This window comes from Coloeus monedula, assembly GCF_965178545.1.
Source record: "Coloeus monedula genome assembly, chromosome: 18".
Lineage (NCBI taxonomy): Eukaryota > Metazoa > Chordata > Aves > Passeriformes > Corvidae > Coloeus > Coloeus monedula.
In genome coordinates this window covers 10,092,466-10,120,205 of record NC_138798.1, presented here as the reverse complement: position 1 = coordinate 10,120,205, position 27,740 = coordinate 10,092,466, and the positions used below count along the sequence as shown (strand labels likewise).

The 27,740-nt window shown below is 37.7% G+C and overlaps 2 protein-coding genes across 2 annotated transcripts in view; one reads left to right on the top strand and one right to left on the bottom strand.

The window, feature by feature from the left end:
- RSPH14 (radial spoke head 14 homolog) overlaps positions 1–27,740 on the bottom strand; it is a gene marked incomplete at both ends in the record, with an annotated part of 68,423 nt that overhangs the window by 34,611 nt on the left and 6,072 nt on the right. The gene's annotated exons all lie outside the window — the stretch shown is intronic.
- On the top strand, positions 1,301–26,747 carry GNAZ (G protein subunit alpha z; the record flags this gene model as incomplete). The annotated part of the gene is made up of 2 exons (XM_082293191.1): positions 1,301–2,023; positions 26,403–26,747. 2 exons carry the CDS (start codon positions 1,301–1,303, stop codon positions 26,745–26,747), a joined length of 1,068 nt encoding a protein of 355 aa, XP_082149317.1.

The window sequence follows — 27,740 nt, the reverse complement described above, 5'->3', positions numbered from 1 at the left end:
GCATCTCAGAATTTCCCGTATTGAAATGGAAGGAGAGGAGGCTCATTAACACTTAGCTTGGCTGTGGAAAGAACCTTACTGTGGCTTGCTGTGGTAGTGCATCTCTTTACTGATGAAGCAAGATGCAGGCACTGTGTTTAACAATACTGTTCTCCAAGGGGAAAAAAAGAGCTGTTACAAAGATCAGTAACTCTTTCTTTCTCAAATTCATGAAGTGAAGTTAATCAGCATATTTTGCTTTTTAATTTAGTTATTTAAATGTTCAGTGGAAATAGATAAGATGAAAGAAAACTTAGGAGGACATCTGTCTGAGTACAAGATATTGATATAAATAGAGAGGCTGAGAAAAGTAGTTGTGAGTCTTCCATTTTCTACTTCAGACAAACCAGTCGGAACAGAACTGTGCAGGAAAAGCACTGCCATAAGCTCTTGCTGAGGGAGAAACTGGGGCACAGCTCAGCACTGTTTGTTTTCACGTAGGTTTAGATAATAAAACACAGAAGGCTGAAAGGGAGATTTGATTTTCTATTGTTCAGAAACCACATTTTCTTACTCTGCGAGCTTCAGCTGTCCCTATGCTTTTACTATAATTTTAGATATTTGCTTTTCTTTACATAATTTTTCGATATGTATTTTCCATTTGGCATGTTAAAAGGTTTAGAAGCCTAGAAGAGGAGGAGAAAGTGAGTGACTTGCTGCAAGGAAGCAGAGTCTCTCATTCATTTCTTTTCCCGTTGTTTGGCAGGTGGAAAGCACAGATTTACAGAGCTGAACTGGATCAGCTGAAGAAGTGGGGGAAGAGAAACAAAACAAGCACAGTACCAGTGAAAAGAGCTTCAGCTTTATCTTGCAGCATCACCACAGCAACCAGAGAATACAATCAGAAGAAAAGGCTAGAGCAGAGAAGGCGAAAGTGTGGCTTCTTACCTTTGGACAGAAGGCAGCAAAATAATTATGCAGAACAGAAAAGGGTATTTGATGGTTCTAGACAAACTGTGGCAAAGGGAAGTGTCCCGTCATTAACAGGAATGTGCCACAGTTTATGCACTGGAAAGGGGAGTGCCATGAGATCTACTGAAGAGACTATTTCTGTGGTTGCATATCTACATGTGTTTGCACCCCTGCTGGGACTCAATTAGGTATCTGTAGGCATCGGGGATCATCAGGTATTGGATAGCGACCTTTTTTCCATTCAGGGTGTACCTGGCACAAGAACTGAAAGACACCACAGATCTTTTTGAGAGACGCCACAGAGTGAGACAATCTGCACCCTTTCCCTTCTGTAACTGCCTGCTGTACCATGGGATGTCGGCAAAGCTCTGAGGAGAAAGAGGCAGCGCGGCGGTCCCGTAGGATTGACCGCCACCTGCGCTCTGAAAGTCAGCGACAACGGAGAGAGATAAAACTCCTTCTCCTGGGCACCAGCAATTCTGGGAAGAGCACTATTGTAAAGCAGATGAAAATCATTCACAGTGGTGGCTTTAACTTGGAGGCCTGTAAGGAATACAAACCTCTGATTATCTATAATGCAATTGACTCTCTCACACGTATCATTCGGGCTCTGGCCACCCTTAAGATAGAATTTCACAATCCTGACAGAGCATATGATGCAGTGCAGCTTTTTGCCCTGACAGGCCCAGCTGAAAGCAAAGGTGAGATTACCCCGGAGCTCCTAGGGGTGATGAAGAGGCTCTGGGCAGACCCCGGTGTGCAGGAGTGTTTTTGCCGCTCCAACGAGTACCACCTGGAGGACAACGCTGCGTACTACCTGAACGACCTGGAACGGATCGCAGCTCTGGACTACATCCCCACAGTGGAAGATATTCTGCGGTCTCGGGACATGACCACAGGGATTGTAGAAAATAAGTTCACCTTCAAAGAGCTGACTTTCAAAATGGTGGATGTGGGTGGACAGAGATCTGAACGCAAAAAGTGGATCCACTGTTTCGAGGGGGTTACAGCAATAATTTTCTGTGTGGAGCTGAGTGGGTATGACTTGAAGCTGTATGAAGATAACCAAACAGTAAGTACAACTTCTGCTCCTTGTTCTCTTTCCTTCTTCTCCTTTCTCCTTCACCAGTATTGTGGTCTTTTATCTCCCCCTCCTTCCTTCCCTCCCAGGGCAGTAATCCCCAACCTTTTGGAAAACCCAGAAGCTATGGTTCCTTTATTTGGATAATTCTCCCCGCTGGACATAGTTAGTTATTTAATGTTACTTTCAGGAAACTGAGGTGCTCCTCACATGACAGCCAATTTATTATTTTTTTAGTGCCTTTTAGCTAAATGTTTACATGGTTAACTGTTACTTCAAACACCACTTAAAAAGGCAGGCAGTGGTGACATCCTGGTGTACAGGGATGGTTCATTTGGGCACCATGTGTGCAGGTCCTGGGAAATGTTGAAGGTAAAATAATAATAAGTAACAATCTCCTCCCCCTGCCCTGCCTTTTTTTCCCCCAGAATTTTCAATAGGAATTTGGGATGAAATTAATTTTTAAAAGTAATTAAATATGGTTTTGAATTAATATAACATTTTTGTATTTAAAATTTGCTTTGACTGTTTTTGGTTAAATGGCTGATTTGCCTTGTCTGAAGAACAGCTATTCCCATTTAATAGTCTTTAATGTTGTTAGCTTCTGGATTTCACAGCATGCAAATACAGTTTTGTTGGTATATCTTATCATATAGATAATATTTCCCTATTCTTATCTTCTGTAGTGATTTTACAGTTTATAAACTGCTCTTCTATTTTCTTCTCTGTACTATTCTGATGAGCCATTCCACTGTCCTGTGTGTGGACTTACGCTTCATTATCTGGAGATTCTTGTCTTAGCATTAGTACCTTCCTATTGTAACAGATTCCTGTATTTGATTCTTGGTTAGTAACCTCCTGTTGACATGAGAGAAATATTGCCACTAATTCTTTCTCCTTATTTTCAGACATATTAGGAAAAGTATTTTACATCTAGACCCTGACTAGGAGTTAGTTTCTTGCAATTCTTTTGACTTTTCCTGCCTTGCTGTTCAGGTTTAAAAATCAAAAAGTGCTACCTGAAACGGGAAAAAATCAATATACCCTGAAAAATCCTTGTGGACTTTGGTCCATATAGGTCCAACAATAGTACCTACATTGGTATGTTACTGGAACTGCAACACTGAGACTTCCACTCATGAGAAAAGCCCTACAGATTACAGAGTTGCAGAGTGTAAAATGCTTCCTGGTGTAGTATCTATGGTGAAGAGAACTGCTAAATAAAACTAGTCTACTGCCAAACATAACTTACTGCTTGAGAGAGCATGTAAGAATCTGGCTGATTTATAAACTGTGAAAGTTGAGCAAATGATCTGCATGAATACTATAACTTCTGTGATCCTGTTGACAGGAGTGGAGAAATGCTATGCATGAACTCTGTCTTTACTGCAGATGCATTAAAGTAATGATTGACAGACATGGTAAAAAATGAGGGGAAAACCAGTTCTGCACACTGTGGCTTCTGATTATAGCTGAGTCGTGAAGTCTGCTGAAAGTGAGATTGTTGTAGTGACACCAGTGTGCAGAAGGGAGAACAAAAATAATGCCTGAACTATCAGCTGCCTGGACAACTTTTCCTTTGAGTGTAATTTGAAGTGACTAAGTTAAATTTATCCTGCCTGAAAACAAATAACAGAAGGGGAAGGCTGACTTTTTCAGGAGCTTTTGTCTTTCTCCTGATATGCTTTATTCTGAGTAACATCACGTCCAGGAACAAAATCACCTGAGTTGACAGTTTGTGGAACTGGACAAACCGATTTTTTACTTGTCTGGTTAACGTATATGATATTTAGCTGTTTACTAAAGAGAAAGATAAATGAAGAATTCCAGTTCACTTTTTTCCTCCACCTTGTGTGTTTTCCTCTGTCACCTTGTAACAATACTTTTCCTGCTTATCTAGGGTTATCTGGAAATATGATCTGTGTCTGGTTTCATTTCTACAATGTTTTGGGAGGCTTTTTTCCCCTACCTAACGTAATAAATATAGATTTAGCATTCCTTGTACCATAGCTAGTTAGCATGACTCAGCCATATAACAGCCACCTCTTCTTTTGACACAGTTGCAAAATTGGTTTTTAAAATACCTTTGGATTGGTATTATTGTATGCTTATTATTCCTGACCAGCACTCTGAGAAGGTTGCCTTAAGTTTTTATATCCCATGCTGATTTCTTCTCTATTATGTCAAATAAATTACTTGTTCTATTTTTCATGGCCCTTAGCAGCTGATTGACCCATTTGTTGGGGTCTCCTCCCCTGCCATGGAGCCCTGGGAGATGGGCCCTGGGTGGGAGACACGGGGTCTCCCTGCCCCTGGTCAGCCTCATTTCACATTGGTTGGTTTGTGTTCCCTGGTGTGGCCAAGGACCCTCGAGTCCCAGGGCCCATCTCCCAGGGCTCCATGGCAGGGGAGGAGACCCCAACACCCATTCTATCTTTTATTACATATTAAGATGCCATCTCTGGTCTTTGATAATGTTAAATTATCAAACAATTTTTGCCTTCTTACATGTTGCATCGTGCACTTTGAAGGCACTACCCTTTAATATCTAAGTGTCTCATCTTTATTTAAATTTCTCCTTAAATTAATGTGTGCTAAAGAATGTTAAACAATCTCAAAAGATAGTGCTGCTGCCTGTCACCATGAAAAGCACTTTTGCAGTTTCTCTGTGAGTGTCCCCATCTGTCCAGCTCTGTCTTGCTATACATTCTCATGGATGGTTTTCTTCCACAGCCTGTAGCTGCAACAGGGTTTGAGACTATTGGAAACACTTCAGAGATGCAATACTAAAGTACATAATGAACTGAGTTACACATGAGTGTGTGCCTGAGAATTCCTGAGGTCAGTAGTCACATGAGAGAGTCACATGGTGCAGGAGATACCAAGTAAAGGTTGTGCAGATCTAAAAATGACACTAGTTCAGTAATTTTATAAATATGGATGTTAGAGGAAAACTGCTTGCAGGTAACAAGTAATTTTTGTTCCCTTTCTTCCAGCCACTGCAAATGAATATAAAAATTAAATTTTAGGTTTTTTGAAACTATTTTTTTAGTATCTTGTTAAAAAGAAGATGCAGATGAAAAAGCTAAAATGCTTCCGCAAACAGTTCAGGCTGGAGTAGGCTTCATGCAACACTAATTGCTGGGGTCATAATGGAACCTCTCAATTATCTATTAATAACTGGGAAGCCTTCTGTCATATGTTAATTGTATGAATTCTGAACAGAAATCCTATTTCTGCCAGGAATTCTTTTATCAAGTAAACAACATTGGTAACATTTTTTTCTTCTTTTTTTTTTTTCCCTGAGGCCAAATACTTAAGGGGCTTATTTGCCTTTCCAGATAGTTCAACTTTTTGAGTAATACAGGGTATTAAAAATCCTTTCTGGCATGCAGCTCTTTTCCTGAAATGCTAATACTAACAGTCAGGACAGAGGGGAAATTGTGATCCATGTACCCATAGCCCTTCCAGCACCTGTTATTATCAGTGGTAAAACATCATGTCAGAAAACGTTTTTCTGACAAACTAAGTCACTTGGGAATCCTAGAAAAGGATTGACCTAAACTGTTCAATTTTTTTATGAAGCTTTTCCATTTCAAGATTTTTCAGAGTGAAGTTTGTGTGGGAGAAAAGCCTAGATGACTTCAGCATTCATGTGTGTAATCTTTCAGCACTGCAAATGAAATTCTAGCCTTTTTTCACTTAAGAAAGTAATATATATAGTCCCTTACCAAAATTTAACTTTATATAGTAATGCACCACAATTCCAGCCTCAGGACTTGTATGCAGGTATGTACCTTCTAAAATATGTAAACAGCAGTAAAATAACCAATATACATAACAGGAAATGATTGATCAACTGCCAATTTTCAGGTTTTTACTAGATATTCTTTCAAGTCTAAAGATTTCTTTTTGGTTACATTGTTCGTTATAACTGCATGCTCCTTATGTGGATATTCTCACACAGAACACACAGGACAGCATTTTTTAATATTTTGGATTTGTTGCCATACCCTGAACTTTACATTCTATGTAAAGATACTAACTTCAGATATAACTTCAGATACTAACAATAACTTTATAGGCAAATAATTCTGTGTGTTCACTAAATTATTTTCTCTAGTTGGAAAAAAAAAAGTCATAAATATGATAATGTGTCACATTATGGAATATAAAAAATAGACACATTCTAATGCCATTGTGTGATTGCAGGAAGATACCAATATCAGATTGTAAAAGCCTGCGAAGCTTTCCTGTGAGGCTTATCTATTTCATGTCAATAGACTAATCCCTAAGACAATCCCGTATTTAAACCTACAGATAAATAAGTATTTCTGTCACTGTAGAGCAGGAGGCTTAATTAGCAGAAATTCACAGGGGCAAAAAGAAAAGAAAAAAACAGAAAGACTTTTATGCATTCTGGAAAACCATGACATGGAACTAATGGTCCTACTGGGCAGTATTTGTCTGCTTTGGTATCCAGTGTTGGTTGTCAGACTTACACCTGAATTAGATGACTGAATTTCCCAGTGTATTTAGGTAACAGCAGGCAATGGCTCAAATCCCCCTATGACAAATGCCTGAGAAATTATGTAACTCTTTTTTTGGTCTCTCTGACTGGCTGTATTCAAAACTCCTAGACTAGGTAAGGTGTTTTGCTGTGATTTTTAAATTAAATTTCAAGCATTACAGCACTAAGGTAAATAAAACATTGAGGCATCAGGAGTGGCAGAATGCTCCTAAATATCCTATGAACTTCAGGCTCAGAATAGTTCTTAGGTGGAAAGATATGGGTACTGACAGATTAATAAACAGAACCTAAGTTAAAATCTTGGTTACCCAGTAACACTACTGTTCTTCAAACTATAAAAGAAGGAAAAGCCCCCAACCAAAACCCAGCTGAATTACAGTAATGCCTATCAATGTAGAGGTAGTAAAGCTTGCTCTGTAACTGCAGGGTTAAAGCAGCCACCAGCGTAGTACACATGAACACAAGGCACCTGTCAAGCACTAGGAGAATTGTAATGAGTCAGAAAGCCACTGACACTGACAGGCAGAAGAGCTGATCATATACACTGGATAATATCAATTGGATAAAGAATCAGTTTGTGAAGGAAAGGAACTGAATGTCTCTGCCTCTCTCAACAGGGTTGGAAAGCCATGAACATCTTCCCAAATATATTGTCATAGAAAAGATACAAGTGAAATCGGAAAACTGGTTATGGGAAGGCAATGACAGGAGTTAGAAGAGGAATACACCACAGCAATACAAGGTTCTTTGACAGCATATTGTCATCTTTATGCGCAGCTGTCTAGATGACTATATTGCAAATCATTTACTTAAAAGCAAATTCTAAATTTTTCCTTGAAGAATCCCTTGAACAGTAAGGAATGCCCCATAATTTTAGGGCTGTGAGACACATGTGACAGGCCTAGCCTAGCCTTATGGAAAATATGCTTCCTGGACATTTAGAGGTTTAATCTTCGTAAGTTAATTGGATTCTCTGAAATTTAATGCATATGAAGTAGAGTGGCATAGTTCAGGCAATCAGTGTTACTTCTTTGAGATGAAAATATGTAGCTTTTTATGCGAACTTTACAATAAACTGAGCAACTTTTAAAAGACACGTGAGAAACACTGATGATATAGATGAAGCTTGGAAATTCACTTGACTGTATTGTAAGGGGTCTAGATCCCACTTGAAGTCCAATGCCATGAAAAGAATAATGTGAGTTTCGAAACTTAGAATCAATCCAGTGTAGAGAAGTGCTGATATCATCTCTCATAATTCTGTATGTTGTCTACTTAACCATCACAGTGAATAGGAATGTGCCAACATGAAAAAAAGGAAAATTCCATCCTGGTCTAGAAAAACAGCTACTTTGGGTTATTTTGTAAGTGTATAAGCTGTAACAACTCTCTGTGGTATGCCAACCCTGGAGAGTGTAGTGGAGCCCAATTAGCCTTAAAAACAAGCAGAAATGCTGGAACGAAGGAGGATCCTTGCTGTTCATACAGCTTCAGAGCGAGTTTTGGTGGTAGTGAATTTTTCAGAACTTTCTTCCATTATTACAAGTCAGTAATTTAGATTGCAGGTCAAATCAACTACGTTGTCAGGTCAGCACTGTCCACGGACTGGTCCCTGAGCATTCTTGTTCTTGGAGGGCTACAAGATTCATCAGGTTCTCTTTTTAAAAATTTACTATTAAGTCTGTCTACTGCCTTTATACTAACATCCTTGCAGGGTAATCATCCTAATAATCTTTTACACTAAATGCAACACTGTCAAAACCACTCGGTGGTTATACTATCAGGATGTTCTGGCTGAGTTGAATGGCACTGGTAAAAGGAGCTATTCTAGGCCCTCAAGGAAACTTTAAAGCTTAAGAAAACATAGGGGTTTTTAAATAGGTTTCTGGAGAGGTGGTCAGTTTTATTTAAGCTATAAAGTTTTGCAAATACAAATATTTGACCGCCATACCATATCTAGAAATATTTTCATGGGGCAGTTTCAAGTGGTACTTAATCTAGACTAGAGCCTTTCAGATACACTTTCTTTGTTCTTTTTTTTTTTTTTTTTTGCATTGAAAATATTCTGTGGATGCAAAACTCTTATCCCAATTGGAAACTCATTTTGCTCGTTTTCTTTGTAAGGATAATTAGTGACTACGCTCTGTCAATTCTGCAAAATCCCTGAATTTAATTACTTATATGAATTTTTAAAAATCTCAGTGACTTGGCATGCAGCTGAAATGAATTCTAATTCTGCTATATTGTTGTCTTAATCCTGGCCTGTGTTTATGGCATGTTTTAATGTAGAGTTATCTGTGACTATAGTTACTCTTTCTGTCATTAACTGAGATGTTAAAGAAGCTTGGATATTAAATATATCCTGTACACTTACAGAGATTTAGTACTATGTGCTTGTTACTGCAGTTTTACTGCTTTCAGCCTTTTATTTTCTTTTTTTGATTGTGCGCTGCCAAGACGGAATACCTATGTCTGTATCTTGGGAAAGATTTTTGAGCATCAAAATGCATTTTTGAAAGCTATTAATACGCTCAGTTAAACTTTTAACTTGTCAACCAATGACAGTGTCCCCTGATTATACTTCAAAATTAGCAGACAATGAATAACTCCTCTACTCCAATTAATTCAGCTCTCTAACTCCTGTCACTTATTTTTTAGATATTTAAGCTTGATACTGTCCTTTCTTTCCATTATTAAGCTGATTGAAACAACTTGCTTTTAAAATACACAGTCCACATATACTTTTTCTCATTATTTACTGATTTGCCTTATTTTACTTTGCATACAGGAACCAACTCCCAGCCATTTACCATCAGAAGAAATAAACTATTGATAATAGTTTAAGACAATTTAGCATAAAATGAGAAGCAAGAATCCATCAGTCTATCAGTTATGGGGAGAAAGCTTGTGACTAAACTGATTTTCTAGAACACCAGGATGGTATGTCAGACATGTGCTGCACCTCCTCCAGGACAGCCGGGCCCTCCAGTTTAACACCCTGATGTTCTCTCCCTCTGCTGTTTCTCTGGCAGCACAGCACTGGGGTGTCCCAGCAGCTGACAATGGGCTTCAGCTGTGTCCTGCCAAAGCTCCCAGTGCTTCCAGCAGCCTGAGCTTTCCCACTGCAACTCTGACATAGCAATGAGCTTATTTCCATTAATATTCCTCCAAATCAGTTGGAATTCCACTGGTGTAAATGTTTATGCAGTAGCGCCCTGATAATACTGACAAGGGATGTCATTTGACTTGTCAGAGTACACTAATTTTTATAAAGCCTGTATTAGGTGTAGTCTGATAGCATGGATTCTCATGGCAGTGCTACAGAGAGGGATGGTTCTAGTAAGAGCTTGCATAGTGCCTTTGCTGTTCTTCAGAAATCAAATGAAAGCAGGATTTAGAAATAAATAAATACCCCCCCAACAACCCACACACGGAAAAAGGAAAATAGTCCAATTGAATTGGAAATGTGAGAGGTTAACAAAGGTGGTTAAAGATATGTTAAAAAAAAAAAAAATGAAAGGTCGACAAGAGTAAATGTTTTGTGGCTGTGCCTAAAATGTCCTGGAGGCAGTGCTCTGCAGAGCATCTGGCTGTCATTGCTATCCAGCAATCCAGACTGAGACTCACAGCATTTTAAAAGGTTTCAAAAGGTTAATTAGTTTTGTAGAGCTAAAAAGATTGTGAAAATACCTGCTTAGTGTATAAATACCTGAAGGAACAAAAAAATGCTCAATATTTAAAGAAATAAGTAATCTAACAGAGAAAGGCAAAGTAAGAACAAAAGGCTGGAAGTTAGATTGGATAAATACCAGCTTGAAATAGTGGGGATTTTAATTCTATTTTTTTTAGGAAAGGGACTGAACCACCTTTTCTGGAAGCTAAGGCTGATGTGGGTGCAGCAAAGACATAAAGGTCATTAATCTGTTAGAAACCACGGAAAAGCCTGACAATGGTCGTGTGTAGGAATGAGTGCTCGTTCCCCTCCCAAAAGTTGGTGAGATCAGTAGCTAAACTGAAGCGCACCTACACCAACACCCACAGCATGGGCAACAAACCAGGGAGCTGAAAGCCACTGCACAGCGGGAAAGCTGTGACATAGTTGCCATCACAGAAACGTAGTGGGGATGACTGCCACAAATGAAGTGCTGCAATAGGTGGCCAGAAACTCTTCAGAAGGAATAGGGGAGGTGGTAGGTGATGTGCTGCTTGGGGGCTGCATTGGCACAGCAATCACAAAATGACAGTTTTCAATTCTCAAAAAGTAAGAAGGGAGGTCAGCAGAACTGACACCTTGGACTTCTCCTGCTTAGGAGACTGGTTGACAGAGTCCCTTGAGGGGACAGTCCTGAAGGGCAAAGCAGTCTGGGAAAGCTGGACGTTCTTCAAGAAGGAAATTTTAAAGGCACAGGAGCAGGGCAGGCTGTCCCCATGTGCCACAAGATGAGCCAGTGGGGAAGAACCTGCCTGGCAAAATGTCTGCTCCTGGCTTGGATGGGTGTAGTGGTTTAATAGAGTCCTGTAAAATATACAACTAGATGATGAAAATCCTCATATCATCACACATGTAGCTTAATAGTTGAAATCTTTGTTTTACTGGAGAAGAAGTACTGGGAAATTGTACAGAATTCCAGCAGATTATATTGTAGATGCTGATTTTATTTTATTGACAATACTTTTTAAACAACAAAGTGAATGAAAATATTATTGCCACTGATTTTAATATGAGCAAAACCAGGCTCCATATTTTAATTCTTAGTACTTTGCTTTCCTGATTAATACTTCTGTATTTCTGTGCTCTTCGCATTCATTAGTTGCTGTGAGGAAATTGCTAATTTTTATTAGTATGAATTTTCTTTATTAATACTGCACATTCTCAATTGTTTCCTTTATTGGTAAATAGATCCTGGATGATATCTTGCTTTCTGACTCATAAAGCTGAATTTCCTATTTAGAAGTCAGTTCTATATGCAATTTGTTGTATTGCTCAATGTATAGGTACAATATAAATAGGGACGCTTTCTCTGTTATGAATATGATTATCCTCTGAACGATAGGGAAATTATGTTATTATCCGAAAGTGCAAGCTGGAAACCAACGGGTTTTTTCCACAGTAATAAATCCTGGACATAAAATATCTCCACTGTTCTTAAAATTAAGTGGTAAAGTGGTATCTGTCATACAGCTCTGATTAGGGCATGTGGCATTTCTGGTGGGAGAAAGAATATAAGTTTTTAAAAAATAGAAGTGTAATATGACTGAAAAATGCACCTTCCAGAAAGAATGACTGAGCCATTGCTGTCTAAATCCTCTAATGTATCCTCAAAGGATCTTTCCTTCAGTAGTTGTTTTGTGTCCTGCTGTTCTTTCTCGTTGTTCATCAGATGACAAATGCTTCCTCTAAATCCTTGCTATTCCTTTTGATGTGCTCCTCTTGATTCAGTGTTTGTCACACACTGCCATTCAGGAAGGAGCCCAATCCCCAGAGCTGAGCCCTGAATGGCAGCATGAGAATACAGAATGGTGTATGAAAGGGTGTGTATTATCTTTTAATTATTAAACTTCATAAATGCGGTCAAAATAGCGTATCTGCAGTGACTGTACAACAACAATTCCTAAACTTTTATGTGTTAAAATGTTCCTTTTCTGTGGTAGAGCAGTGGAGATGAGGGCTTTATTTCTTGATTGTTCTATCAACTTGCATCAGTGGCTTCATCTTTGTTCTGTCTTGTTTTTCCCAGTTCCAGAGGTGTATGGCTTATTAAAAAAAACAATGTTCTTGAAAGAGATACTTCTTTAAACACTTTTTGTAGCATAACAATATCTTGGAGTATTAGTTGCACACAGAGCTTGGATAATAAGTTTAGCAGGCTGGTATGTTACCCTTGTTTGAATGTCTTTCAAAAAAAGGATTTACCAATAAACATGCCAGAAGTCATGCTGATTTTATAGGTAAAGACCAATAAACATTTTGATAGATCTTCATTAATATGCACTGGTCATCTGCCTTATGATTTGCAAGTTTTTTTGAGAGTAATTTCATGCAAACAAGTCAATACCACATTCTTGACCTCCACTACTAAAAGTGACAGTATTTTGACACACTGAAGTATTTTTTTTCATAAACTTATATTTTAAAAATACTTTTTTCTTGGAAAATGAAAAACACACTAAGTGTCTATGCAGTAAATATTCTAATAGCAGGGTTTTAAATTATACATCTCTTTACTGTTTGTTTCTCATAGATTTTTAAAAGTTGCCTTTATTTTACAAATTGTATTCCATTCTCCTTGAGGATCAAAGTACTACAGTGGAATCCACCCATACTATCGTCTTTTAAGGACTGGAGCTTATATTTTGAATCAGAAAAACAGATTTCCTAGAATATAAATGCTTATTTATACTACTAGAATAATTTTAGTAGTGCTCAAGATTCAAATCTCTATAATGAGCAAACAACCAAAATAATTAGTCTGAGTAAGATTCATGAATAAAAATATAGATAAGTCAGTGTATTTCCTGCTTCCAATTAGATTTTCTAAGATTAAAAGAATGTTGAGGTTTTAGAGTTATTTTAGAACATTAAATATACTCACAGCTCAAATGTATGAGAGTCTTTTCAAAAGGGTTAAATTTTAATTTTGTACCAAATATTCTATTTGCAGTAAGTGAAAGGAATTAGAAGCTTTATACAGGTAAGGCTTTAAAATTTAATTAAAATAGTTTGGAGTTGTGAAATATTTTTTTCAGTTACCAAAAGTAATTCTACAAGTTTAAATCATCTTCTGTGCCCTTGAGAAAGCTTTCAACTTCTGATAGCAAAAACTTAGCAGCTTTTTATTTTGCATTGTTCTGGGAAATCTTACATTCCATTCCTGCTTTTTCTGCAGGTCAGGTTTGTCCTGCCTATCCCTTCTACTGCTGTCAGGAATTAATTCTGGGTCTGCTCTCTCCACAATGCATTCACTCACACACATGACCATTTACAGACAAGAACCCTAAATTTGACTGCCTGCTTCAGCAATACAGCATCTGTCATTTAAACCATCTCTTTATCCCTTTTTATGAATATTTTAATGCCAAGAATATAAGCACACTTCTCTGCTATTTCCATGGAAACCTGAAGAGGGACTTGAAATGAATACAGTAGAAAACAGAAGTTGGAGGAGAAGGCATCTCGGGTTCTCTCTCTGTGCTTAGGACAGGTTCAGGAGTCACTGGACCAAAATTATTCTTTGTTATAACTGGGTACAAAATTAATTACAGTATTTCTGATCTAATATTTAAACACTAAGTTGAAAATAGGAAAGCAGTACGCAACCCAAAATACAGCCTTTTCCCTTTTAATGGATTGAACAGAAAATCAATCTACACTTACGTAAGAAATCCAAGAAATGGACAAGTGATAGGCAGCCTTGCAAATAAATGAAATCCCTTCCAGCCTGCAAAAACTGGTAACTTGGTTAGTTTTTCCTTGTTTCTTCTGGTATAAATAATTCTCAGAATGCCTCTTTCTTGATTCAATCCTAGATCCATCAATTAAGAGTCCTCCAACCAGACAGCAGCTATTTTACAGAGACAACATTACGAGTTCATTTGTTGCAAAAGACATCAGGCAGGCTGCCAAGGCTACTGCATTGTTACTCACATGGAGTAAACATTTTTTAAAAAGTTACTCACATGGAGTAAACATTTTTTTAAAAAGTTAGTATGACTTGTAGTTCTGTATTAACAGAAAAGATCAAATGTTCAAACAGCTTCCCTGTTGCTTATTCTGTTACCCAACTTGTCCTTACTCTACCAGCACTTCCTATGATTCCCCTTGTCATCCCACAAGAACCAATACAAGTGACATGGTAATGTTTTTGAAATAAGCAAATAATGCTGTTTCTATTGTCTCCTGAGAGCAGGAGCATCCCGTGAGACACTTCCTTGGGTAACTCAATTAGTCTCAGCAATTCTGACACTCCTCCTGATCTCAGTTATCAATTTCAGCTGGAATTGTTAGATGGCAAGTTAAAATAAATAATGTGACATACTTAGATGTATAGAATTCTGCGGTTTAATGAAAAACAATCTAGTCTACCTGGAATGCACACACACAATGAATAATAAAATTTGGTGATGGATGTACAAAAGGCACAGCCCTATCTTCTAGCACTGCATATTCTAGGATTAGTGTAAAGTACCGTAAGAGCTTTTCCCCAGTGTAGGAGAGAAGGAATTTTAGAATAATACAGTAGGATCAATTTAGAAGTAGCCACAGCCAAGATTCTTTATCAGATGCCTGATACCTAGAGACACACTTAAATACACCAAACTGACTGACCCTTGCTGTACCAGACTAGTCATGAGGAAGCTGGGGACAGAAGACAGTAATTCTACCTTTCTGCAAATGGTAAAGTGTATGGTGATTTTAAAAAAATACTCATTTGCAGGAAAAAAAACCCTTTCATTATTAAAAAAGAAACACAATTAAGAATTTCACAATTTTAACAAGATCTCCTTAATATTTGGCACAGACATGGTCTCAGAGATGCTGGGTTTTTTTCTTAATTCCTTTGCAAGTTTGAATTATTTTAAACTGTGCAAATTTCTGTGCTAATATGAATGGTATGAACCATTATTATGGAGATCTGATTAGCCTCTAATGGTACAAAATTATGTAAGCACTGTTTCTCATATGGAATGTACAAGTCAGGGGAGGAAACAGCACTGGAAGAGTGAGAAGGTTGGGAGTAAGTTTAGATTGTGAAGCATTGTGAGTTGAGGATGAGGTGGAGAGGAGTTTAAGTGCACTGGTACAATCAAATAATCAAGTTAGTAAATGGGAGAACGTTGTTGTAACCTTATTTTGACTGTCGTGTTTCTCTATATTTTGATTCCGACTATATTGATGATGAGTTTTTTTCCATAGGTTTTATGCCTCTTTCAATGAATGCAATGATTTTTCTATGATTGATGGAGGCTTGTGATAAATAAGACTGTCAACTGCAGGAACACTGCCATCATCCCTAGCAGGAGGAAAATGTGAAATGAATGGAATCTTATGATAATAGGAAAACAGAAAGTTAATATGGCTAAAGCAATGGAAGGCTACTGAAAAACTGTACTAGAACCTAGCATAGGTCCATGTTCCTTTTTAGTTCCAAATGTGTTTATTAAATGACAATTTTCTTAGATAATCCCATATTCTTCTTTACTTTTCTCAAAGGGACCTAATTTGAGATTCTGTGATTTGATGTGTAGTAGGTCTGATTATTCAGAGCTACATCAGATATCACTGATAGCTTGAAAAACCTATTAAAATTTGTTAAATAAATTAATGTATGTGCTGAAAATGTATGTTCTAGAAAATGAGATTGGGTGTCTAGAATTACTGGGTTCCTTCTAACTATAATTTCTCATTGTATAGATTGTTTCATTCCCTATTTGTAAGTTCCTTTTAACAGCACCGCTTGATCTGACAACATGCTGTGGAAACAAATGTAGTCAATGAAATACTCAGATACGATAATTATAAGCTTGAGAAGAAACCAGTAATTCTGTTTTTGGAGCAGTTCATAAATAGTAAGTCTATAGTAAAGCACAAGTTTATAAATTGAGTTGTGACTCTAAAGACAAATACTGACTAGCACATGACATTGTCCATCTTGCAAGTTGAATGAGACAGAGTTCAGTGAAGAAAAAATGTGTTCCTGTAACCAGAGACCACAATGTCAGGTTGTTTGGGGTTTTCCTAAATACAATCTTATCAAACAAAATTATTTTTACTTTGTCTGTAGCCCAACAGATTAGAATTTCCATCTCAAATACGAGAGAAGCATTTTTTTCAGCATGTATCACCATTTCTTTCATTCTTCTCCAACTGCTCTAAAATAACTTCATAGAAATTATCTCTTGAAACTGATTTGATCTGAATCCCAGTAATGCTGCTTAAAACCAGAAGAATTTATAGAAAGTGAAGACAAGATTCTCCATGATGATAAACATGCTGGTTTTGCACTCTTAGTACTTTTCTCAGCTTGCAAAAAAGGCCAACATCAGATCCAGATTTAGACCCTCTGCTTGAGGTTGCTTTGCAGTTTTCCCTTCAGCTTTCTTCCTCTTGCCTTCCCATTCATGACTCTGAACACTGAACTTTGTGCCCCTCAGCCTTTGTTTCTTCCAGGTTAGCATGAGGCAACCTCAGAACACCCATGATGGGAAGAACTTTTTTAGAATTACAGGCAAGGGTGCTAAAAATAACCACTTGCTCCTGCTATCTTAATTTTGCAACATGGACAGGCTACAAAGGGAATGCAGCTGTTGTTTCCACAAGAACAACACTAATAACACTTGCTGGACTAAACTCTGTAAGCATCCTATCTGAACTATCCTTAAAGGTGCAATAAAACAAGAAGACAGTGCTCCTGCAAGAATTTCAGCTGCCTGAGGGCAAAATGCATCCCTCTCCAGATGTCCCACAGTCTGAGAAATGGTCTCAGGGTCTGTGGGAATTTTTTTTCTCCCCTGCAGTAAATTTCTCAGTATAAATGGCTATTTACCTTTGCTGGTGTATAATAGGCTGCTTTTATTGTTCAGATTACTACTGAAGAATGAAACGACTGGCCAACTTTTTCTGGTGAAAACTGGTTCAGCATCAGTGTGGACCAGTCTCTCTCTCTTTCTTTCTTTCTTTGAGAAAATGTAGTTATCTTCCTGTCATTCAAGCACTCCAGCACTGGACAATGCAAATTACTAGAGGTCAGTACTTCTAGTGCCAAGAGCCTTTGCCTACCTTTCAATGAGAAACACTCACTGCTTCAAATGATAGAGAAGTGTGCGAAACAAACTTTTTCTAAACTGGGCAAGACTAATGGGAAAGGCAAAATTGCCTGGGATCTGAAGCGATTTTACATGGGTTACATAAAGAAGAGGTTTTCACCAACAGGGAAGTAAACAACTGATTTCTCCCCAAGGATGAGCTGTTCTGACAGCCAAAACACATAAACCAGCTGTACTAGGTCACAGCCAGTACCTGCAGCAGTCTGTGTCTGACTGTGGGCAACAATGGACATTTAGGAAAGAATATGGGAACAGATCAAGCATACACTGATATTTCCTGCAATTTACCCTCCCAGGTAACTGAACAGCAGATTGCATCAACATCTTTCTGTTTAAGTGCCCTTTTAATTTAATTGCTTCTTGAACCCAATTACACTTTTCTGACTTTTACTATTATCATTATGATTCTCTAACATCTCATGACAGAGTTTTACATTTAATTATGCACTTTATGGAAGGAATACTTGTGTGGTGTCAGAGAAATGAATTTCATGTTTCTTCTTGCATTGTAAGAAATGGTGAAAAAATCATCTGCTATTCAACATTTCCATACCATTCATGGTTTTGTGAGCTCTCCTGTATTCTCTCTCAGCTATTTCTTTTTCCAGATTGTAAAGAACTAGTTTATTTAATTTCATATGATATTCATGCCATGCTTATGATAACTCTTGCTGTTTTTCTCTGTTTTCTAATGCTACGGCTACAAATGATTCCTCATCTTACATCCCTTAGCTTTCAGAAAGATCCAGAGAGTCTTGTTTGAAAGATGGACTTGACTGGGTTGCAATGAAAACCTACTTATTTGATAAGCCCTCTTTTCTTTATATCATATGGGTTTTTCTCCAGAGAAAGGGCATTCACAGGCATGAGATTTTGCAATCTGTCCCCCTGACATTTTTTCATTACACTAGATTACTGAACTCACTAGTGCATTCTAGTAGCACACTAATGGGAAAAAGTAATGGAGTCCTTTCATTAAAAAAAAATTAATTTCCTCTTATGTATGCAATATATTGTTTTACTTCAATTAAGACAGTTGTCAGGAAGCAATATTCACCCTATTAATACCCTTTACCACCCAGCAATGTATTAGAAAAACGCCCATTTCAAAGAAGGTGCGATGAAAAGCATTCTCTCCTTTTACATACAGTATCAGCCAAAGCTTGGGTTATGAATAAACTATATGAAAGGTAGGTTAGTCAGTAGCCTGCAACAGTGAATAAACATTTCTCTTTTTACTCGTGTATTTCCATGTAGTTCTCTTGCAGAATTCTGCACTATCTCAATAGCTTAAGGGCTATTCTAAGGATCAGAGAGCATAAAAGAACAGAAAACAGTAAATCCTGGGTATTCCACAAAGGCCACAACTCCATTTGTTAACTATTTCCTTTTCATCCTGCCTCAACAACAGGATAGTGACTCTTTCCATCAAATAACCCCTGTCCTCGGATTTGTCTCTTTGGAAGGCAAAGTCTGAGACCTGCTCAGAACTGTGGGCATAAAATTGACTTCTTATTTATGCATTCAACTATGAATATGGTTTTACATTTCATGGAATTACAGAAATGTAGGCTGGATGTGATCTCTGAAGGTCTGAACTATTGCCAACAGTAAATCAGGCCAGCTATGGCTTTATCAGTTAGCTGAATGAAAATCCTCTATGGATGAATATTTCACAAAACTCAGCAAATTCTTCCAGAGCTGTGCTAGTCTTCTAGAGAAAAACTAACATCTAATCTGAACCTCCCGAGCTTCAATTCATATTCAGTGCTGTTTACTCTCTCCTCTGATACTGCTGGGAAGAGTTCTGCATCACCATTACTTCAAGTAATTGTAGGCTGTTACCCTTTGGCCTCCTCTTTCCCAGCCCAAACAAGCCCAGTTCCCTCAGCCTCTCCTTGAAGGTCAGTGCGGTGTTACGTCTTCTGGGTAGACAGAGACTGGAATTAGGAAGAAATTATTAACTATGAAGGTGGTGAGGCCCTGGCGCAGGTTGCCCAGAGAAGCTGTCATGCCCCATCCCTGGAAGTGTCCAAGGCCAGACTGGATGGGGCTCTGAGCAACCTGGTCTAGCAGAATGTGTCCCTGCCACGGCAGGAGTTGGAAATAGATGATCTTAAAGGTCCCTTCCAACTTAAACCATTCTGTGATTTTACGACTGTCTAGACACAGAAGGCTGATAACAAACTTAAGGGTCTCAAACAAGGACAGCTAAAGTCCCAGACCACTTTATGTGGTAAACTGTGCAACACAGGAGCTATGTGGAATATGTGTTTGAAATGTTCCTTTTGCTCTTGAGCTAAGCAAGTAATCTAAATGCCTGGAAGAAAACAAAAAAACCCACCCCACTTGAAAACACTGAGTAAGTGTTGAAAGCAAGTGAAATATATTACCAGAAACAGAAAAGTTGGATTTTATGACCATATAGAAAACTCAATCTAAGGATAAAACTTCCAGGTGTTTACAACTGAAATATGGATGTTAAAGATACTTTGAATATATTTTCAAGAATTGTGAGATTTTAAATGAATATGCTTTTATCAAGAAAATGTTTTTAAGCTAGATTTTTGCTAACCTCCAGAAATATGCAGTTTGCCTGGGATAATGTACAATGCTTAAAAAACTCCACCCCCCAAAGCAAGCATAGGTATTATATGCTGCAAATTTACTTCTTAGATCTATGTGAAGATCCTAATTTGTACTTAGAAAATCTTAATTTTCTGGCACTGTGAAAGACCCTAGAGATTTATTTTTATATTCCTTTTTTGAGATGTTTGCCCTCTTAGAACTGCATGTGCCCCAAAATGATACACAGAGAAGCAGAGCACATGCACTCATAACACAGCGTCCAGAGGCTTCTGTAGCGGGAAACTTTGCTGACCTTTGAGGCAGTAAAAACAGAGTATTAATAGTCGTTTGCTGAGTAACTGAAGCACAGAAAGCCCTCCTTTAAGGAGAAAAACCAAACTACCTGCCCATTTCTTAATTCTCCTGGGTACTTTTACTGCAGCCCTAGCTGGACACTGTCTGTGAAATGCACAGGTTTTAATATGCTGGCCCATTGCAACATTAAGTTTCTTTTGGCCTGTGTCAGCTGCAGCAGCATTACTTTGGCCAATCTATTACTGCTTTCCAGAAATCTTGACTTGCGTGAGTGTCCTATCAGGCACAGGACCAATACTGACTGCCCCATATTTCTATTCTCTTGAACATACCTTTCTCTAGAACTTTCCTCTGGACTTGTAATTCTCTTACGGGTAGTGATAAATATAACACGTACCACATGCCCATTTTGTGACATCTAAATATAATTTTCCTCTACTTCATCTTACTTAAAAGATATGTATAGCCGGTCACAAGCAATAAAACAGTCTATGAGTATGCCTCCACTTCTATTTTGCCCCTTTCCTTGTTTATGGAACAGCCTTTAATACCCTGGCCAGACATACAGGAGTAGCTTTTATCTGTATCTTCTAGCATTTCTGTGGAATGATGAATGTCCCACCCTTTCTGATCCTTGAACTCAGTAACCTTTTCCATTGCTCTTCTAAGAGTTTTCTATATATCCTTTCTTTAAGTTCCCTTCAATTTATAGGTCCTAGCAGAAGCACCTGTTGTCCCGCTCTTTCCTTGGAAATCCCCTGGCTCAAAATCTAATCCTCCAGTCAAGAAATTTAATCAAACTTCTTTCTCAGCTCAGCTTCCTTTACTACAACCATAGCTTGGTGTCTGACTGCACTTAGTAGGATTAACAAATCTGCATTGTTCCTGATCTAGGAATATAAAACAGTTTTGATAGATAGTATTAAAGATTGCTTTACCCCAGTCTGTCACTGGCTCATGTATTACATGTATGTAACTACTATATACCAATGTTTAACTTAGCATGTGCTCCTAAGACATGACTTGTTGTTTCATTGCAGGCCTGAGAAGTTTCAGGCACCAACTTTCAAAGACAAATGCTCAGGACTCTTAAAGTAATACTCCCAAGCAAATCTGCTTTGTCTGGTCTAGTCCACAGTAAGGCTTAGTAACACTACAGGGTTTTCTCAGTCACAGAGAACATACATGATAAAATATTCATAATGTTGTTCATTGTCATCCTATACAATAGCCAAGACTAAAGGTCCTCTTGTAATTCTCATTCATACTGCCGGATTCAGTTATCATCTGCAGAATTTTATGTAAAGACAATAGCAATATTCAACAGGAAACCATCATGGGAGATAGTATGCTGCATTACCACTTCACAAGGTTTATTTTCCCTTGCTTCTCTGAAAAAGAGGTATCAAATACTGACTACTGCCTCCTCTACCAGTTCTACATGTACGCACGTACAAACTGTAAGTACGAACAATTACAGGACACTTTCTTTAAAATAAAGAAGAATTAATTTGGTAGTTTACAAATTTTGTTTGCTAATATATTGTTTCCTCCTGATTTGAAAATGAATCTGATTTAAAAAAACCTCAAAGCAAACTTGTTTCATGCTTAATTAATTTTTTTTGCCCTCACCATATAAATAGATATCTCCCTATCAAAATCACATGAGATTTCTTCAGGGCTCCACTTCATAATACATATGTTTTTCAGCCTTCTCTAAGTTAATTTCATAGGATTTCATAAAGATTCAATATTCCTATAATATAAAACCTTTTACAATCTTTTTCAATTTCCCTTCATTGTGGTGGCATAAACTAACATGCTACATTAGATTTCCACCTTTCTACACTTCACAGTTCTCATATATGCAAGATGCTGAAAGGAATTTGGGTAGGAAGGACATAATTAGATGGCATGTGCATGTATGTATGATAGGTGCTATATTGACACAGCTGCTTCTAATTATCCTGAGCTCCTTCCTGTTTTGTTTACAGCATGACTGGTCAGGACTTCCTGCAGTGGTTGTAGACCAGTGTAACAAATTGTTTGGGTGACGGGATAAAGAGTTTGTCTGCTTGTAGAATAAGTTAAGCTGCTAAGTGATATAAGACCACTTCTTAGTGAATTCACAGTGGGACTTACCCTTCCATGCCACCCCTTCTAATTTTGACAGTTCAGGTTTCCAACATTTTCCAGGAAAACTTTGGGCTCCTAGGATTGGGAAAAAAGGTCTGGAAACGGAAACAATTTTGTCTAGTCAAATCTTTATTGCTTACCCTGTCCCTTCTGGGAGATACTAAGGCTAGAAACAGGTATATACAGGACAATCCAGGTAAAGTGTTTCATCTCAGTTTAATTCTACCTCAGTGGGGTTCTTAATTTCTTTGAGAGAGGCTGGATTAAGTCTATTTACTTCCCTCCAACAGATAGTTTCTTTTTTTTCATTTTTAGATGAAAGGAATTTTTAAAAACTCATTAAATTATCATAATTTTTCCCATTTAGACCAGCAGCCACCTCAGCCTATACATTCTTGTAGAAGTCTTCTTCCTTTGAACAAAACACGAATCATACAATAGTCTTGTATCCCTCCCCTATCCAGCACTCAATCAGGACTGCCTGACTGCTACACTGGAAGGACATTTCAACAGAACCAGAAATGAATGCTAACTCATTATAGTCTTTTCTACAAGAAAAGAGTGTCTCTTTGTATTTACCCAAGCTATCTCTTGCTTTCTGTATTTTTGTTTGTGAAATTCTTCTGCTTTCCCTATGGTTTTATTCAAGCATAGATTGAATTCCTGAATTGCTTTGACTACGACTGTCCTGGGCAATGGTATTTCCTTCATTTATTTTGTAGACTGTCCTTATTTCAGAATGGATTCCATTATTTTTGCCTATTAACCTTAAGGAAAAAGCATCCAACTGATTCAATTACCTTTTTACCTCACTACTCCTTCTTCAAATACTTTAGCTTCTTCTGCTTTCTTCAGAAGGTCTTAAGTCATGGATCTCTAAAGAAGATACTTGAAACAGAGAGTGTCATGCCATTTTGTGAAATAGCTCATAGCTACCAGTATATGCGAAATGCCAACCACTATTGCAAGGAAAAGCCTCTACAGGAAAATAGCAACAGCTTCCACTGGTTATTCCAAGATTTACTGACATTAAAGATTTCCTAACTTTTCTGGAAAGCAAATATTACTATTCCTTCACAAATTTTATTCATTATTGTTTATGGCTTACACAAGATACATTTTATTTGATTTAGTTAAGGTGTTCAAATCCCCAAGTGCCTACCAGTTTTAAAATACTGATGATGAAAGAGAAATAATGACTGAAAGATTAAGTTCTTAAGATTTTAATACAAATGACAGCTAATGCCCTTATTTGTGATAGTTTCTCTCTTCATAATTTTTCATTTTTAATTTCAAAGTTCTCCCAGCTGTGATTAGAAAGCTTTAACGTGAGAGCTGTAAGGAGATACTACATTGCAATTTGGCTCCATTTACCAACTCTGTTTTTTAATTACTTGCTATCTTGATAACTGGGTCTTCCCTTTTGGAAACGCTTACTTGTTCAGAACTCTTTCTCCTAAGCACACCTCTACTGTTCCAGAGGATGACCAGGGATGTTTGTGCATCTGCAAAGTATTGGAAGCATAGAAACAGCCATCTGTTCCTTAGCATGTTCTTTCCCTTAAGCAACCAATTCCTTGTTCTTACGCTCAGAGAAGAATTTGCAATTAGCCCCCAACAAGGCCATCTGGATAAGGCATTGGCATTATCTTGCTTATACCCCAGCTTGTGTATAATTATAAAAATTACAGCACCACTTTTTTTTGGCCACCTGGCTATATACTCCCTTCAAGGTTCCAGAACTGGTAAAGACACTGCAGAGAAGAATGCCTATCATTATTTTACTACATTTTATTACACCTTTGGGAGTCATACAACAATTTATTCTATTTTTATTATAATAAGCCATAACCCTCTCAAGTTCACTTTTCCCTATGATATGTAAAGTAGTTTTACAATATTGTCAAAACCAGAAATGAGCTTGTTATGCTGGGAGTATATGAGTGGATATATAATGTATTTTTACTGTCAGCCTTGACCTTAGAACTGTGGATATATCACTTCTTAAAATATGGCAAGACCTTCAGATATTGAGCCAATATTATAATATTACATCGAAGAAGAAATTTCTTAGGTGTCAAGATCAACAATTTACTAATTTTTTCTTTACATCACACAAGAGATCACCAAGTTTACAATAATTTAAAACTGACTGTCCTTTTGTACGTGTTCATAACACTTTACAATTTATGGAAAGGTTTTAACTCTCTGCTTTTGTCCATGGATTACAGATTCCAATGGAGGATTTGGTAGTAGAGGGACAGTGTTATGATTCACTACAAAATACAATAATGAACACAAACCTCTTAAAATGCAATATCCTGTTGGCATGATTGTTCTGAGAATTGGCCAAAAACCTATATTAGCTCTAAAAGACTTTTTTCAGAGTATTAGTAGCAAAAGCATTTTGACTGAGATAAAAAATTCTTGCTTGGTTATTATCAGCTACAAAATCAGGAAAGGAAACTCTGAGTATTTGAAAACAGACCTATGATGGTTTTAGGGGATTATCTGTTGTGTCAGTATTTTCACTGTGAAAAGAAATGCTCAAACATATTTTAAAAGCTATGTTTTTACACCTATAAATCGGTCTGTATATACAGTAGGCTGGAGTGTCACCTTACAAAGGAAGAAGTAAACAAACAGTCCCCAATATCAGAACTGTCTGACTTAGCTTGTATTTCAGTGTGCCTTAAGAGGCTCATGAGTCAGCTTTGCCCCTGGCTACCAAGGCAGTGCCAGCCCTCCCAGTGCACCCTGTGCTCCTGGGGCTCCGGAAATGGCTAGGAACTGCCACCAGCCTGTGGGTTTCACCTGTAAACACAGAGCTAAATCAATGCCTTCATGACACTCAGAGAACACAGCATGCAATTCTGACCAAGTCAATCCTTAGCAAATGAAAAGGAGTAATAACACAAAGTGAGGAAGGTGTAAGAGATAATTTGAAAAGCTTATGTAAACCAGTCTGCTCCCATTTCAGCAACCTTGCATTTTTAAGGGGTAATGTTTTCAGTATACAGCTTTAGTATAACGGTAATGTTCAAAACATTATTTAATGATGTTCAAAACATTAAGTTGCAGATTTTCTTTGAAATAATAACAATACAATGTATTTTCATTCCCTAATTAAAAAAAATTAGATTTTAAATAAGTAATATTTTCATATTAATTTCTGTGTAATAAACAATGAACGATTATTCTCTCTTCATCTCACCAAGTGACTCTAGTGAAGTCAAGGGAGATGAACTAGACACAAATTTCAGGAGAATTAGGCCCAAAATACTTCATTTCTATTAAAAGCCAAAGTCATCCTCTTGCCTCCACTGTTTGTTCCTTCAAAACTGAAGAACTGGCCAGAATATTTCACAGTTAAACAACAAAAATGCCCAGACTCTGATTATTTTCATCCCCTCTGAACACAAGCCAGACAAATGGAACACATACATATTTGCAAATAGTCTTGTAAACAAAATATACCCTTGGTTTTTGATAGCCCAAATCCCTGCTGTTCACTTACCCTGGTTCGCTCCCATGACTCATGATGTATGCATAACATTTTCTGAAACCTAAACATGATGGAAAAACACTGACCTTGCCAAAAATACCTGATTAAGGTATTTTCTGTATCTACTTTTGACAATACTTGAGTGATATTTCTTTTAATAATCTAGAATATTTTCTATTCAAAACATTACATCTACTTACACCTATTTATAGGTGTAAACCAAGCAATAAACTCAGCCTCCCAAGAGCCTGGTACCATGGACAGCTCCAGCAGCATCAGTGTAAGTGTCACAGCAGCAGCAATACCTCAGGAACATTCAAGATGGCTGCTGATTTCTAAGGGGCCTCTCTGCTTTCAGTCTATAGCAGCATTGGATTTTAATTTCCAAACGTAATTGTGGTAGTCATGCTCAATTGTTCACAAATGGAGTTTACCTGCTCAGGGCAGCAGACAGAGCTGCATTGCTGACACTGTTGTTTCCTCTCCTACAGAGTCGAATGGCAGAAAGTTTGCGTCTGTTTGATTCCATCTGCAACAACAACTGGTTTATCAACACTTCCCTCATCCTTTTTTTGAATAAGAAAGATCTGCTGGCAGAAAAAATCCGACGCATCCCCTTAACAGTCTGCTTTCCTGAATACAAAGGCCAAAACACTTACGAGGAGGCAGCAGTCTACATCCAACGCCAGTTTGAGGACTTGAATCGCAACAAGGAGACTAAGGAGATCTACTCACACTTCACCTGTGCCACTGATACCAGTAACATACAATTTGTGTTTGATGCAGTGACAGATGTCATCATTCAGAACAATCTCAAATACATTGGCCTCTGCTAAGAATCCTTGGGCTTAATCTGTTTTCCTGGAGTGATAAAAAAGGGGCTAACCTCTTCCATTTCTAGTGGAAAAAAATTGGGCAACGTTTAATAGCCCAAGGAGAGAAAAGGGGAAATCTGATACATGAACACAGTTCCTCTTATTGCCCCTTAACCTGCTACATCATTTTCCCCAAATATTTGTTCTGGAGAGTGAGAGCCTCCTCTCCAAGAAAACAACACACCCCCAGCAAAAAAAAACCCCCAACCAACAACTCAAAAACCCCAAACAAATACAAAAAAAGAGATTGAGGCCTAACTCTGTGGAGATGTTCCACCACAGTCACTGCACTTTTATTCCATTTGTTTCATTCCATTTCCTACAGTGGGAGTGTTACCATGTTCTGTGTAAGAAATGACTCTTTATGCAGTTGTCCTAAAATTTTATTGACATAAAAATACGAATCTGGTGAGTGACAGATGAACTCATTTGCAGGGTGTGGAGCAGAATGCTTGTGTTGGGGAGAAAAGCTAGTTCAAACCAGAAGCTACTGAATGAGAGATTTTAAGAAAAATACTACTTAAATTTGTAGAGAATGGGCATGTGCCCACAATATTGGTATCCACAGTCAAGAGTATGTACACATCCATCATGTATGCACATGCACATGACTCTCAGCATATACTATGTACACACTTCTGCTTTACTTTACTGTTTCTCATGGACACCTTGCCTATTAAAGGAATTGTTGGTGCGCAACTGTTTTGTGATTTCCAAACTGACTAGCAGCTCTTTCTGCTCTTTATGGCTTCAAATATGCAGCAAAACTACACGAAATGAGTCTTTGAATAGGCCAACCTAGGTCGGTGTTTCTTTTACTGATAAGGAGTTTTATACATCAAAACAGTCTTCTTTTACATCTTTTTTTGCCAAATCTTGTGGTGTTTCATGAAAAACCAAATTATATTTAAGAAGTAGGTTAGTGTTCCTTTTTTAATACAGATTTAAAAAATA